Source organism: Cetorhinus maximus, chromosome 8 (assembly GCF_964194155.1).
Source record: "Cetorhinus maximus chromosome 8, sCetMax3.hap1.1, whole genome shotgun sequence".
NCBI classification, from domain to species: Eukaryota; Metazoa; Chordata; class Chondrichthyes; order Lamniformes; family Cetorhinidae; genus Cetorhinus; species Cetorhinus maximus.
This window is the reverse complement of record NC_135886.1, coordinates 58,972,932-58,989,969: the sequence shown is the minus strand read 5'-3', so window position 1 is coordinate 58,989,969 and position 17,038 is coordinate 58,972,932. Positions and strand designations below refer to the sequence as shown.

The 17,038-nt window shown below is 45.1% G+C and overlaps 1 protein-coding gene across 1 annotated transcript in view; it reads right to left on the bottom strand.

Annotated features, from left to right (window-relative positions):
- The window catches only part of nup62l (nucleoporin 62 like), a 51,974-nt gene that overhangs the window by 10,744 nt on the left and 24,192 nt on the right, over nucleotides 1-17,038 (bottom strand). The window contains exons 6-8 of the mRNA XM_078546913.1: nucleotides 7,359-7,554; nucleotides 4,332-4,476; nucleotides 1,427-1,476 (exon numbers count right to left, since the gene is read on the bottom strand). Coding sequence (XP_078403039.1) covers nucleotides 1,427-1,476; nucleotides 4,332-4,476; nucleotides 7,359-7,554 — 391 coding nt within the window. The remainder of the gene's footprint in view (nucleotides 1-1,426; nucleotides 1,477-4,331; nucleotides 4,477-7,358; nucleotides 7,555-17,038) is intronic.

Here is a 17,038-nt window from a genome sequence, read left to right as displayed (position 1 = left end):
CATCAATACCCTTAGCTTGCTGTCACACTGCTACTTTCCTTTTAGTTCCATGGGCTTCCATTTTAATAAGCCTCCTGTATATCACTTTGTTAAATGCCTTTTCAAAGTCCATATTTACATCTACTGCGCCATCTTGATCAACTTTCTCTGTTACCTCAAAGCATTAATTCAAAGAAGTCAAATTTCAACAAACCCATACTGGATCTCTTAAACTAACCCAAGCCCTTCCAAATAAAAGCTTATTTTGTTCCTGATAATAGAGGAGACATCATCGTTGAATCGAAGGACAGCTATCCAATATTGGCTGACCAATATCCCATTCCTGGCCTTGCTGAGTCATGCCTCTGTTAATGCAACCACATTATAACCACATGTCTTGGGTTATTTATGCCTGCAACACACCAGCGACTATGGATATTGACATAAACACCACCTGGAACACACGAGCAAACTCTCAGGCTCCAGCCATTCCTCAAGCTCCAAAGCACAGAGCTCAAGCAACTGGTGGCACTTGCTGCATGAGGGTCATGCAGGAGGTATCAAATGTCCTAAAGTTCCCACAAAGAAAGGGGTGCTCAAGCAATGGTTCCCGCTGGCCTGTATGATAGTCAATCCACTGGCTTTTGAGTCACTGAGGACCAGGCCACAAACTCCAGATCCAAACAATTGTGTCCAAGACACTGATCTATAAACTCTAAGAATCTTTCCTAGGAAAGACAGTAAATTAGTAAAAGGTTACTAAAGGCACTGGAAATTAAATAGCAGGTGCAGAAATTGTAGATGCTCAAATCAATCTCTGATAACTCTCTTGATTCAGGAATGATCTGCTCAAATTGACAATTTTCTAATATCAATTCATTATTCAAAGGAAGCCCTGTTTACTTTAATGTAAAATATCTTTTAGCACAAAGAGAAGCAGGTAATTCTCCCAATGCCTTGGCCAGCATTCAATGCTCAACATGACCTAAAGCAAAGGCATAGTAGACTAGTAATCCAGAGACCCAGGTTAAGGCTCTAGAGCCATGGGTTCAAATCCCACCATGGCAGCTAGTGGAATTTAAATTTAATTAATAAATTAAACTACATTGGATTGTCATAGAAACCCATCTGGTTCACCAATGTCCTTTAGGGAAGGAAATATGCCGTCCTTACCTGGTCTGACCTACATGTGACTCCAGACCCACAGCAAAGTTCTTAACTGTCCTCTGAAATGGTCTAGCAAACCATTCACTCGGGTCAAGGGCAATTAGGAATGAGCAACAAATGCTGACCCCACATCCCACATTTGTGGGGCCTTGGCGTTTGACCATTGGAATGGAACAGCTGTATTAATAAACAGCATTAGAGCATAATGATATTCTAAGGGCATGAGGAAGACAGAATCCACAACACCACACCAAAATGACAATATTGAACAGAGACTTACCTCTTCTGATCCAGTTTCACTTTCTCTGCTTCTCGGTGCAAGGCAGTGACCTAAGAAAAAGGAAACAGGTGTGTTGGGTAGAAGACATTCAACATTCACCTGCTAACCCACCAGGAGCAGCCCTTAGCAAAAGTTGATTAATACCTAGTGGCTGCAACCAGGAATACACAGGGAATGTAAATCTCCCAGTCAGAACCAAAGTGGTACACTGAAAAGATGCCAGCTAGGATTTATATGCTATTATGAAGTTTCTGTACGAGGGAGGGAGGGCAGGCGTTTGTCGAGCTCCTTTCTATAACACAGCACTGTGACATGATCTCACACTTGTATTCAAACTGAAAGATGCCAGAAAATATTCCAATTTCAGCTACTAGACATCGAGTAGAATGCTGTCCAAAATACCCCATGCTCAGCCTCCGCTCTAGAAGATAACTAGGGTTTTTTTCCCTCACTTCCCACAGCAGCCACGCTGATAAATTCACCAGTTTTCAAGGTAGTATAGAGCAATGGTAACATTCCCACGTGGAATTGTCTCCAGACCAAACACAACCATTTCACAAAAGACCTTTCCAGCTAGTGCACAGAAGCACAGACACTTCAACAGGGCCTTCGCCAATGAACACTTTGCGTTGGCCTTCACAATGGAAAAGGACGATGCAGGTATAGACATCAGAGTGGAGGACTGTGAAATATTAGAGCAAATTAACATATAGGGAGAGGAGGTGCTAGCAGGGTTAGTGGCCTTAAAAGTGGATAAATCCGCAGGCCTGGATGAGATGTATCCCAGGCTGTTGAGGGAGGCAAGGGAAGAGATATCAGGGCTCCTTGGCAGTGATTTTCAAATCCTGTCTGGCCACAGTTGAGGTGCCAGAGGACTGGAGGACTGCTAACATTGTCCCATTATTTAAAAAGGGAGGAAGGGATAGACCAGGAAATTACAGGCCAGTCAGTCTAACCTCGTGGGGAAGTTACTAGAAAGAATTCTGAGGGACAGAATATATGTGCACTTGGAGACACATGGATTAATCAGGGATAGTCAGCATGGATTTGTTCAGGGAAGGTCGAGTTTGACAAATTTGATTGAATTTTTTGAGGAGGTAGCCAGGGGTGTTGATGAGGGTAATGCATTTGATGTGGTCTAAATGGACTTTAGCAAGGATTTTGATAAGGTCCCTCATGGCAGACTGGTCAAGAAAGTAAGAGCCCATGGAATCCAAGGCAAAGTGGCACATTGGGTCCAAAATTGGTTGAGAGGCAGGAAGCAGGGGGTGATGGTACAGGGATGTTTCTGTGACTGGAAGCCTGTTTCCAGTGGGGTTCCGCAGGGCTCGATGCTGGGGCCCTTGCTGTTTGTGGTGCACATAAATGAATTGGACTTATTATAGGGGGTATGATCAAGAAGTTCACAGGTGACACGAAAATTGGTAGGGTGGTAAATAGTGAGGAGGATAGCTATAAACTGGAGGATACCAATGGACTGGTCAGGTGGGCAGAGCAATGGCAAATGCAATTCAGCCCAGAAAAGTGTGAGGTAATGCACTTGGGGAGGGCTAACAAGGCAAGGGATTACACTAAGAATGTTAGGACCCTGGAAAGTACTGAAGATCAAAAGGACCTTGGTGTGCTTATTCATAGATCCCTGAAGATAGATAAGATGGTTAAGGCTGCGTATGGGATACTTGCCTTTATTAGCTGAGGCATAGAATACAAGAGCAGGGGGGTTATGCTGGAACTGTATAAAATGCTGATTAGGCCACAATTGGAGTACTGCATGCAGTTCTGGTCACTACGTTATAGGAAGGATGTGATTACACTGGAGAGGGTGCAGAGGAGATTCACTAGGATGCTGCCTGTCTGGAGGGTCTGAGCTATGAGGAGAGATTGGATAGGCTGGGGTTGTTTTCCTTGAAGCAATGAAGGTTGAGAGGGGACCTGATAGAGGTGTATAAGATTATGAGGGGCATAGATAGGATGGATAGGAAGGCACTTTTTCCATTAGTAGAGGGGTCAATATCCAGGGGCATAGAGGTAGAAGGCTAAGAGCGAAGTTGAGGAGAAAGTTTTTAACCCAGAGGGTGGTGGGAGTCTGGAACTCACTGCCTGAGAGGGTGGTTGAGTCAGAAACTCTCGTAACATTTAACAAGTATTTAGATATTTATTTGTGTTGTCATGGCCTCCAAGGCTATGGGCCAAGCGCTGGAAAATGGGATTCGTGTAGTCAGATCTTTGTTGACCGGAGTGGACACGATGGGTCGAATGGCCTCCTTCTGAGCTGTTGGCCTATAAGTCTATAACATCCATTACTGCTCACTTGAACTTGGGTCCAAGACATGAAAGGGCAACATTTCACCCATTGGAATATCTAGTTTCTAACACCACTCTCTCCCATCCTACATAATTATTTCATTGGAACAATAAATTAGTCCATTTGTTCAGTGATTGGGTGTGGGTGTGGGTGGCGGTGGGGGTGTTTTGTTTTTATTACATGAGTTCTTGGTACATGAACGAGGTTGTACTTGTTAACCTGAGAAGATGGTATGTGACATTCTACTTCGGCCACTGCAGTCCTTGTGGTTCTGGTGCTCCCATGATAAAGTTAGGCATGGAATTCAAAATTCTGATCCAGCAAAAAATTTAAGGTAAGAGTTGCGGAACAATTAGCTGCAACAAGGACGATTACAAACCCAAACAATATCCTTCACAAAGGAGACACATGATGTGCTTGCTTGATTGCTAACTGGTTAGCTATCTCTTCTTTAACCTTAACTAAAGCCCAATGATTTAAATCAGCAAGGCAGGGAGGGAAGAGAAAAATAACGTGAGCAAGATAGTAAAACTCTGGACAAATTTGAACACTCAATATCAACTCTTTTTACAACAATTGGATAGTCTGTATTTTGCTCACCTTCTCCCCATTCTCGATGAGCATTCGGTCCCAGGCGTTGACTTGGGTGGCCTGGTGCAGGAACTGTTTCTCTTGATCCTCCAGCTCCACACTCCATTTGTTGATGAGACTCTCCAGCTGAGCATATGACATAACTGGAGGGGCACTGCAAACAGAAAGGACATTAACACTCAAACCAACTTCAATTCAGGCCACATCTCCAAAATCCAATTCCATACCAGTGTCATTTCAACACAGTAGTCCAACATCCTTCAACGTTGTAATTGAGCCCTGCCATAACCTGGTATTCAACCTCTTGTTAGACTCTGTTCCCCAGACAGTTTTCTATTTGAGAGGAAGTTATGGGATTCTTTAAATGGATATTTAACAGAAGTAGGCAAGGTACCTTCGCATGGAACTAAAGAGGGAGAACGTGATGCCATCAACCAAGTGATATTCCCTAATCTCAGCCCAACCATCTTCAGCTGCTTCAATGACCTTCCTTCCATCGCAAGGTCAGAGGTGGGGACGTTCACTGATGATTGTACAATGTTCAGCATCATTTGCAACTCCTCAGATACTGATGCAGCCCATATCTAAATGCAGCAAGACCTCGACAATATCCAGGCTTGGGCTGACAAATGGTAAGTAACCTTCACGCCACAAGTGGCGGGCAATGGCCATCTCCAACAAGACAGAATCTAACCATTGCCCCTTGACGTTCAACGGCATTACCATGGCTGAATCCTCCACTATCAGCATCCTGGGGGGTTACCATTGACCAGAAACTGAAATGGGACTAGCCAGATAAACACTATGGTTACAAGAGCAGGTCAGAGGCTGGGAATTCTACAGTAAGCAACTCAACTACCGACTCCCCAAAACCTATCCACCATCTCATCATCAGCAGTCCCTTGGAATAGAGGATGACGCCCGTCCGTCAGGCTTGGTGAGACTTCAGATGACTGAGGAGCCTAATTCTGGATCCACATGTTCTTCTGAGTTGGAGACACGTTGTTGTACAGGGGAGTGGAAATCACAGCCTCGGGTTGGGTTCCTTCTTTCTCTGCCACCATTCCACCTTGCTGTCGAGTCGTTGAGCCTCGAAGTGGCTTGCGCCTTGATGGACCATGCCAAGCAACCGGCAGCAACTTCCACTCAGTCGGTGGATGTTAATGCCTCTGTGCTTTAGGGCAACCTTGAACATATCCTTATACCTTTTCCTTTGGCCGCCCTTTGAACATCAGTCAGTGGAGAGCTGAGAGAAGAGAACCTGCCGAGGGAGATGGTTTTCGGGCATCCGGATACAATGGCCCGTCCATCAGAGTTGGTTTCACAGGAGCTGGGCTTCAATGCTGGTAGACGCAGCTTCATGGAGGATGCTCGTATTAGTATGGCAGGGCTCCCATTTCATCCCCAGGATTCAATGCAAGCACCACCGATGGAAGCTCTCAAGGATCTTAATGTGGCGTGGGTAGACAGTCCACGTTTCGCTGCAGTAGAGGAGGGTGGTCAACACAACAACCTTATAAACCAGAACCTTTGTTGACTTCCAAAGGTCCCTGTTGTCAAAGACACGTTGGCGCAGCTTGAAGGCAGCAGCACTGGCACAGTTGACTCAGTGTTGGACTCTCTCATTGATGGTATTCCCTTGGGAGAGGTGGTTGCTGAGATAAGGGAAGTGCTGCACGTACTTCAGAACCATCCCATCTTTGTGGTGTCAGCATTCAGTATCGTCTGGCCGGGAAGCTCTTCAATCTTTGTCACTTCCGGGCAAAAACAAAACTCACCGCCATGGGCATCCATGGCCTTCAGCTTGATGACGACTCACTCTGTACAGGACGTGCAAAGGACGCTTGACCCCCTTCAATATCTCGTAAAAGAGGCTTGGCCTGTCGTTAAACATTGCCAAGATGAAGGTCCTTCACCAAACTTCCCCGGGCCAGTTGAGCATCCCACCGCACCATCCATCCACCATCTACATGGCACAAGTCAGGAATGTGATGGGACACTCTCCACTTGCCTGGATGAGTGCAGCTCCCACAACACAAGAAGCTTCACACCATCCAGGACAAAGCAGCCCGCTTAATTGGCACCACATCTACCATCTTCAACATCTATCTTTCCATCACAGGTGCACTGTGGATGCACCTCATGCCATCTGCAAGATTCACTGCAGCAACCCTCCAAGGTCCTTCAACAGCATCTTCCAAACCTCTGACCTCTACCACCTAGAAGGACAAGGGCAGCAGATGCATGCGAACACCACCACTTGGAAGCCACACACCATCCTGTCACTGGGTCAAAATCCTGGAACCAGCACTGTAAGTGTACCTTTGCCACATGGACTGCAGAGGTTCAAGGCAGCAGCTCACTACCACCTTCTCAGAGGTAACTCAGGATGGGCAATAAATGATGGTCTTCCCAGCTACACTCGCATCCCATGACTAAAGTAAAACCAAAAGGCATGATCTGGCGACACCAGTAAGAGCTCAGATAGGGAAAAAACTAACAATATGAAAGCACAAGGATTTAAGTGGATGGGAGTAAGATCTGTACAAATACCTCCGAGAACCCAAGGATTTCTGGCACCTAAACTACCTGTGCCACAACCTCCTTGAATACACTATCCTGGAACAGACCAAACCCACCCCCCCACCAACCTTCAATGCCCCAAACCCACCCTCCCAACCACAACACACCATACTCCATCACACCAACCACCACCTCATGCTAAACCAACACAGACCCCCGGCCACCTTAATTGCCTCCCTGAAGGTAGGAAAATTGACGTTTTGCAAATAAGCCGATTAACTAAAAATTTTGTGAAGATGCCATTTTCTGCGCATAATAAAAATTGCGCTTGGAGCTATACCAAGTGTTCTATCCTGTGCCTTTCTGGCATGGGGCCGTTAACACCCTATGGCTGCCAGGCCATAAGCATTCTGCTGTGTAGAGGCACAAATGATGATAGGAAGACTTTGCACAAACATCAGGGAACATAGCAAACTCATCCCTTCCAGTAGGCTGACAGAAGGATTCTCTTACCTACTGGTAATGGGAGCAGCACTGGTGGTGGTGATGATGGCAGCAGTGGTGCCAACAGCAGTGGTGGTCGCAGCAGTCGTGGTGCTCACACTTGTGGTTGCCGCAGCTGGTCCTGGCGTTAGAGAGAAACTCGCTGGTGTCTTCAACCCCAGAGAAAACCCAGTGTTGGTGGTGGTTGCAGCAGCGGAGGTGGAAGCTACAAGATAAAGGCATTGGCTGTTATCTCCTGACAACAGCAGTGATTTTCCTTTCTACATATAAGCACATGAATTAGGAGTAGGTCACAAGGGCCCTCGAGCCTGCTCCGCCATTCAATAAGATCATGGCTGATCTGAATGTAATCTCAACTCCACATTCCCACCTACTACCTTTCACCCTCTTGCTTATCAACAGTCTACCTACCTCTGTCTTAAAAATATTCAAAGACTCTGCTTCCATTGCCTTTTGAGGAACAGAGTTCCAAAGACTCATGACGCTCAGAAAAAATGTCATTTCTGTCCTAAATGGGCAACCCCTTATTTTTAAAACAGTGACCCACAGTTCTAGATTCGCCCAAAATATGAAACATCCTTTCCATATCCACCCTGCCAAGACCCCTTAGAGTCTTAAATGTTTCAATCAAGCCACCTCTTATTCTTCTAAACTCCAGCAGATACAAGCCTGACAGCACTGTGGGTGTACCACATGGACTGCAGCAGCTCAAGAAGGCAGCTCGCCACCACCACCTCAAGGGCAATTAGGGGTGGGCAATAAATGCTGGCCCAGCCAGCAAAGCCCACATCCTGTAAATGAATCAAAAATGTCCAACCTTTCCTCATAACACAACCCACCCATTCCAGGTATTAGTCTGGTAATCCTTCCCTGAACTGCTTCCAATGCATTTACATCCTTCGTTAAATAAGCAGACCAATACTGTACACAGTGCTCCAGATGTGGTCTCACCAATGCCCTGTATAACTGAAACATAACCTCCCTACTGTTGTATTCAATTCTTTTTGCAATAAATCATGACATTCTATTAGCTTTCCTAATTACTTGCTGTACCTGCATACCAGCCTTTTGTCATTCATGCACTAGGACACCCAGGTCTCAGAGCTCTGCAATCTCTCACCATTTAGATAATAAGCTTCTTTTTTATTCTTCCTGCCAAAATGGACAATTTCACATTTTCCCACATTATACTCCATTTACCAGAGCTTTGCCCACTCACTTAACCTATGTCCCTTTGTAGCCTCCTTATATCCTCATCACAACTTACCTTCCTACCTATCTTTGTGTCATCATGAAATTTAGCAACCATACCATCAGTCCCTTCATCCAAGTCTTTTATATAAATTGTAAAAAGTTGAGGCCCCAGCACTGATCCCTGTGGCACACCACTTGCTACATCCTGCCAACCAGAAATGGGCCCATTTATGCCTATTGTTTCCTGTTAACTAGCCAATCTTCTATCCAATCTATATGTTACCCACTACACCAGGAGCCTTTATTTTCCGCAATAACCTTTGATGTGGCACTTTATCATATACCTTCTAGGAATGCAAGTACAGTACATCTACCGGTTCCCCTTTATCCACAATATATGTTACTTTTTCAAAGAACTCGAATAATGATTTCCCTCTCACAAAAGCATGTTAACTCTGCCTGATTATCTTGAATTTATCCACTAGCTACAATTACAGGCCAGTCAATTTAACTTCAGGGGTGGGCAAGATTCTAGAAAGAATTATTCGGGATAGAATTAGTAGTCACATGGAAAAATATGGGTTGATAAGGGAGTGCCAGCATGGATTCCTAAAGGGCAAATTGTGTTTATCTAACTTGGGAGCTTTTTTTGAAGAGGTAACAGAAAAGGTTGATGAGGCTAATGCTGTTGAGATGGTGTACAAGCACTTTGAAAAGGCATTTGATACAGAGCCACACAACAGACTTGAGAGAAAAGTTATTGCTCATGGAATAAAAAGAACAGGAGCAACATGGATACAAAATTGGCTGAAAAATAGGAAGCAGAGAGTAATGGTCAATGGATATATTTTGGGCTTGAGAAGGTTTGTAGTGGAGTTCCCCAGGGGTCGGTATTGGGACCCTTGCTTTTCCTGATATATATTAATGGTCTTGGTGTGTAGGGGACAATTTCAAAGTTTGTGGATGATACGAAGCTTGGGAGTGTTGTGAACTGCAAGGAGGATGGTGTGGAACTTCAAGAGGACACAAACAAGTTGGTGGAGTGGGCAGATAGATGGCAGATGAAGTTCAATGTGGAGAAGTGTGAGATGCGATGTATTTTGGTAGGAAGAACATGGACAGACAATATAAAATAAGGGGTGAAGTGTTGAAGGGGGTGCAGGAGCAGAAAGACCTGGGTGTATATCTGCATAGATCATTGAAGGTGGCAGGACAGGAGAGAGAGCATTTAATAAAGCATATAGTATCCTGGGCTTTATTAATAGGGGCACACAGTACAAGGGCAGGAAGGTTATGCTGAATTTATATAAGACACTTGTTAGAACTCAGCTGGAGTAGTGTGTACAGCTCTGGGCACCACACTATAAGAAGGATGTGAATGCATTAGAAAGGGTGCAGAAGAGTTTTACAAGAATGGTTCCAGGAATGAGAAACTTTAGCTATGAGGATAGATTGGAGAGATTGGGGCTGTTCTCCCTGGAGAGAAGGCGGCTAAGAGGAGATTTGATAGAGATGTTCAAAATCATCAGGGGGCTGGACAGAGTAGATAGGGAGAAGCTGTTCCCACTTGTAAAAGGATCAAAAACAGGAGGGTATAGATTTAAAGTGATTTTCAAAAGAAGCAAATGTGAGGTGGAAAAAAATCTTTTCACATGAGTGGTTCAGATCTGGAATACACTGCCTAGAAGTGTGGTGGAGGCAGGTTCAGTTGAGGCATTCAAGAGGGCATTGGATGATTATTTGAATAGAAACAATGTGCAGGGTTATGGGGAAAAGGCAGGTCATAATGCCCATTTGGAGAGCTGGTACAGACATGAGGGGCTGAATGGCCTCCTGTGCTGTTAAAATTCTGTGATTCTGTAAACGCAAAGTGTGGCGAATAAGGCTGGTGAGATACAAGTACAAATAGCTGTGTGGGAATATGATGTAGTGGCAACAACAGAAACATGGTTTATGATGGTTAAGGACTGGGCACTTAACATTCACAGAGAGAAAGCGTTCAGAAAAGATAGAAGAGGGAAAAAAGGAGGTGGGGGGGTGGTCAGTGCCGGTTAAGGAACACTTTATAAAGTTGGAAAGTGAAGATGTCCATGAATGGGTAAAGAGAGGATCCATTTGGTTAGAGTTGAGAAGCAAATAGGGAACAATCATGCTATGGGGGGGTCCTCTGCAGGCCTCCAAATGGTGAGGGATATAGGAGCAAATCTGTAGGGAAATCACAGAGATGTGTATGAAATATAGTGTGATAATATTGGAGCTCTTTAATTACTCAAATATCGACTGGGATAACGTTAGAGACATTCCAAACTTGTGAGGTGTAGCAGACAGTGAGGATGATTCAAATGCAAAATGACATAGATAAGCTAAGAAAATGTGTAGACAAGTGGCAGGTGAAATTTAAATCAGGGAAGCATGAGGTAATGCATTTTGGCAGGAGGGATAGGGAAAAAGACAATATAGAAAAATAGCATAGTTCTAAAGAGTGCACAGGGGCAGAAGGGCCTGGGGTTCATGTGCATAGATCTTTAAAGATGGCATGCCATATCAAAACAGTAGTCAGCTAAGAGTATGGGATATTGGACTTCATAAATAGAGACATTGAGCACAAAAGCAGGGAGGTCATGTTGAACCTTTATAAAAGCTCTTTGACGCAATTGGCCACACCATCCTCCTCCAACATCCCTCCACACCGTCCAGCTGGGTGGGACTGCTCTCACCTGGTTCCATTCTTATCTATTTAATTGCAGCCAGAGAATCATCTGCAATGACTTCTTCTCCTCCTGTGGCATTCCCCAAGGATTTGTCCTTGGCCCCTCCTATTTCTCACCTACATGCTGCCCCAGGTGACATCAGCCAAAAACATGACAGTTTCCACACATATGCTGACACCCAGCTAAATTGTCAGGCTGTTTATCTGGGACACTTAGTACTGGAATTACAGAAATTACTTCCAATTAAAAATTGGGAAGACTGAAGCCATTGCATTTGGTCCCTGTTCCAAAGTCCATTCCCAAGCTACTAATTTCATCACTTCTCCTTGGCAACAGTCCGAGATTAAGTCAGTCTGTTTGCAACCTTGGTGGCTGTTGTGATACCACTTTCAGGGAATATGTAAATGAGCAAGTAGAGCAGCATGTGACCAGCAGCGAGTCATGTATGTAGGAATTGAAGCTTTGCTATCCTTGTGAGTAATGGTTGCTGGATCCACAAAGTAGATCTGTGCGCTAAGCTATCCTGTCCTGTACCTTTGAATAAACAAAACGTACATCTACTTTACCAGTACTGTAAGACAGACTGGCAAGTTTGTGTACGGCAAACACAGAGATGCAACAGCAGCGATGTGAATTTGAGGACCACAGGGTGAGCGCCACAGACAAAACAGAGACTGTATGTATATTGAAACCCCGGGAGGGAGAGTGTCCCTCCATCGATGGCATTTTTCAGAACAGCAAGTACCTAGTTTGTGGAATAGCTAGATTGGTGGTTAATGAGAGCAGCAAGTCAGTTCAGAGATGGGCTGTGCAACCGGTTTTGAGTTCGGCAGGAAAAGCTGTAGGCCGATTGCAATGTCCTCAGCTGCCATTTCTGTGCAAAATGCAAAAGTGTGCGAAAAGGAAAAATCCTGAGCTGAAGCCATAGGATAAGGAGGAAAAACACAGCAGTTGCATAGGTGAATCTCTCCATACAGTAGAGGGGTTACAAATCCCCTACACATCAGGAAGATGACCACCAAATTCCCTAGCATGAACTGGAAGTCCACACATGTACTATCTGAATTTAAACTTTTCAAAAAAGGATGGAACTGCGCTTTTAGGATTTATCTATCACAAAACCAGAAAAACAAACAGTGAAAATAAAGATAGCCATTGGAAACGAGGGGTGGCACAGAGCCAACTCTTCACGCCTGTCTGAGGAGGATCAGAAGGATTCTATTAAACTACGGATCATGCTGGAGGATCAGCTTCGTGTAAAAGTGAACTTCAGGATTCACCGTTTGGAGCTGATGTCCCATAGGCAGCAACCACAAGAATCAATTGATCAGTTCATCAGCAGGTGCCCTGATAAAAGACAAAGACTGCAATTTTTCAGAAGTTGAGCTATCTGAATGGATCTTGGAGCTAGCTATAGCTTCACTGATTGAAGCCTTCAAACAAGGCCTTTTGGAGAAAAAGGTCACAATATTGACACTGCTAAAAGATAGCAGAAAATACGAAGCTCTTGCCGGACAACAATACCTGCAAGTATTAGGTGCAGCTATCAGTATTGGTGCAGTAGCCAGGACACAGAAAGCAAGCCATGTGGGAAGTGCAGTCTACTGCACGCACTGCCAAGCTGTCCTGCATTCCAAGACGTTTGCAAGGTGTGCGGTGTAAGAACATTGCACTTGCCAATGTCGGAAATCTGATTCCAGGGGTTACACTAAGATACAACCAAACAAAAAGTACGTGCAGCATAGTGATAGCACAACAGGGGTTGTGCCAGGAACCCACATAAACACAAGCACATACACGAGGTTAGCACCGAGACACCAGGGTGAAAATTCAGAGTAGAAAAGTCTTCAATTGGAAAGCAAACAGGCTTTCCACATTGTGAATGTGACACAATGTTTGGATGAAGTCACATAGTTAGAGGATTTCACTACCATCAGCATCAAACACTGAAAGAAAAGCGGCAAACACATGTTCACAACCATAGTCAACACGGGAGTGCGCAGGAACATCTTACCAGTCAGAAACTGGAGGATATGTAACTGGATCGTTTGCATCAATGATACAATCTACGACAACTGTGTACAATGGGTCACCCATTCATTGCATAGGTACACTGACATTGAAATGCAGCTGTGGCAAGTCTACATGGAAACCACAAGTATTCTACCTAGCGGAAACGAGCGGACCGGCAATAGCTGGGTTACCGCCGTGTACAAACTCGTGACCATACACGAGATCACCAAGATACCAATCGCAGCAGAAGCCGCCTAAAATAATGGCACTGAGTCAATCCATGACCTACAGCAGATATAGCCAGACAGATTTAACACCATAGGTAACTTCAGAGATGTTGCTGTACTAATGCCTCAGAGCAGATGCAATTCCATCAATCGACATTCCCAGAAAATGCAGTGTACACATACAGGAAAAGCTTAAGAGAGTTGGATGGCACAGAGTGAACAAGGTACTTAGCAAGAGAAACTGTATATTGACTAGGCATCAACAATGATATTGAGAAGGTGGTGAAGATGTGCGAAGCATGCCAGAGTCACCCGCCGCATCAACACAAAGTAGGGAAAATCCCAAGATATTCTATAAGTATATCAATGGGAAGAGGATAACCAGGGAAAGAGTAGGGCCCAAAAGGGACCAAGGGGTCAATCTATGGGTGGAGCCAGAGGACATCGCTAGAGTGTTGAATTCACATCCGTCTTCACCCAAGAGAATGGGGATTAAGGTATCGAACTCGGGGAGAGAGGCTGCAAGGTTCTTAAGCAAATTGATATAGGGAGTGTCAAGATATTGGTGGTGTTGGCAGGCTTAAAAGTGGACAAATCTCTCCAGGTCCGGATGATTTATGTCCCAGACTGCTGGGGGAGGCAAGGGAGGAGATTGCAGGGGCTCTGACCCAAATTTTTAACTCCTCTCTGGCCATGGGGGAAGTGCCAGAGGACTGGAGAACAGCTAATGTGGTTCCACCATTTAAGAAGGGTTGTAGAGGCCAGGGAACTACAGGCCAGTGAGTCTCACGTCAGTGGTAGGGAAACTATTGGAGAAATTTCTGAAGGAGAGTATCTATCTCCACTTGGAGAGGCAAGGTTTGATCAGGGATAGTCAGCATGGCTTTGTAAGAGGGAGGTCATGCCTAACAAATTTGATTAAATTTTTTAAGGAGGTGACCAGGTGTGTAGATGAGGGTAGTGCAGTTGATGTAGTTTATATGGATTTCAGCAAAGTCTTTGACAAGGTCCCACATGGGAGACTTTTAAAGAAGGCAAAGGCACATGGGATACAGAGTAATTTGATAAGGTGGATTCAAAATTGGCTTAGTTGTAGGAGGCAAAGGGTGATGACAGAAGGATGCTTTAGTGACTGGAAGCCAGTGTCCAGTGGCATTCCACAGGAATCTGTGCTCGGTTCCCTATTATTTGTCATTGATACAAACAACATAGATGGCTATGTGGGGGGGTAGGATTAGTAAGTTTGTAGATGACACAAAGATTGACCGGGTGGTTAACAGTGAGGTTGAGTGACTTGGGCTACAGGAAGATATAGACGGGATGGTCAAATGGGCAGATAAGTGGAAGGTGGAATTTAACCCTGAAAAAAGTGTGAGGTGATACACTTTGGAAGGAATAATTTGACAAGGAAGTATTCAATGAACTAGGAAGTTCTGAGGACAAAGGGACCTTGGCGTGTGTGTCCATAGATCTCTGAAGGCAGAGGGGCATGTTAGTGGGGTGGTGAAAAGGGCATATGGGACACTTGCCTTTATCAATCGAGGCATAGATTACAAAAGTAGGTGGTCATGTTGGAGTTGTATAGAACCTTGGTGAGGCCACAGCTGGAGTACTGTGTGCAGTTCTGGTTGCCACATTATAGGAAGGATGTGGTTGCACTGAAGGGGGCGCAGAGGAGATTCACCAGGGTGTTGCCTGGGATGAAACATTTAAGTTATGAAGAGAGGTTGGATAGACTTGGGTTGTTTTCGTTGGAGCAGAGAAGACTGAGGGGCGACCTGATCGAGGTGTACAAGATTATGAGGGGCATGGACAGCGTGGATAGGGAGCAGCTGTTCCCCTTAGCTGAAGGGTCAGTCACAAGGGGGTATAAGTTCAAGGTGAGGGGCAGGAGGTTTGGCGGGTGGTGGTGGTGGGGGGTATGTGAGGAAAAACTTTTTTACCCAGAGGGTGGTGATGGTCTGGAATGCACTGCTTGGGAGGGTGGTGGAGGCAGGTTGCCTCATCCTTTAAAAAGTACCTGGATGAGCACTTAGCCTTGAATGTTATGACGTGCCATGGGTCAAGTGCTGGTAAATGGGATTAGGTAGGTAGGTCAGGTGTTTCTCACGTGTTGGTGCAGGCTCGATGGGCCGAAGGGCCTCTTCTGCACTGATTCTGTGAACCCCTATATCCTCACGAGATTCCATTTTACCTGTGGTCTAAAATCACTACAGAATTATTTACCATCCAGGACAACGGCTTTCTCCTAGTCACTGATTACTTTTCCAAGTTTCCAATCATCAGACAAGAAGGATACTTCAAGTGCATCCATGGTGGACACAATAAATTCAATATTCAGTTTGTTGGATGCACCTGAAGATAGGACAGCAGGCACAATATACAGGCAGACCTTTGAGACGTGTGCTACATAGGGCATAAACCACGCGACAGCCTCATCATACTATCCCAGGTCTAACAGTGCTGTTGAGCAAACAGTTCATGCAGTTAAGGCATGAAGTGCAGGGAGACAAAACAAGATCTCTATATCGCCATGTTACACTTGAGAGCAATACTGTTTAGACATGGGCTTACTGTCATCAGCAGGTATCATGTTTGGAAGGCCGGTAGGGACAACCCTGCCCAGCCATCACCTGTCTCAGTTCTCAGAAGTACAGGAGAAACTTTTCAAAAAACAAGGGAGAATGAAGACATCACATAACCGGCATACCTAGTGCATGGACTGCCTAGTATGCCTGCCTAGGACACAAGGTTCGGGTCATACTTCATACCCAGAGAAACTGATCACCAGCGTGTGCAGTGAGCCAAGGTCCTGTAAGGTCACAACACCAAATGGAGTCACGTAAATAAATAGAATCCAGTTAAGGGAATTGTACACCCAGCATTCCAACTGCATCTAAAACACAACCAAAGATCAACTCAAAGTGAAATAGTGGACGATCATCAAGAAAACAAGCAAAACTCCAATAACGCACCTGCAGGTCACAAACACCTATGTGACGAGGCCAGATCTCAGGAGGGTCATACCATGAGATCTGGAAGGATTATTACTGTGTTTTAATTCATTCACGTGTTATGGGCTTCTCTGGCTGGGCCAGCATTTATTGTCCATCCCTAGTTGCCCTCGAGAAGGTGGTGGCGAGCTGTCTTCTTGAACCGCTGCAGTCCATATGGTGTAGGTACACCCACCGTGCTGTTAGGAATGGAGTTCCAGAATTTTGACCCAGCAGCAGTGAAGAAATGGTGATATATTTCCAAGTCAGGTTGGTGAGTGACTTGGAAGAGAACTTGCAGGTGGTGGTGCTCCCATCTATCTGCTGCCCTTGGCCTTCTAGATGGTAGTGGTCATGGGTTTGGAAGGTGCTGTCGAAGGAGCCTTGGTGAATTCCTGCAGTGCACCTTGTACATGGTGCATACTGCTCCTACTGTGTCAGTGATGGAGAGAGTGAATGTTTGTAGATGTGGTGCCAATCAAGTTGGCTGCTTTGTCCTGAATGGTGTTGAGCTTCTTGAGTGTTGTGGGAGCTGCACTCATTCAGGCAAG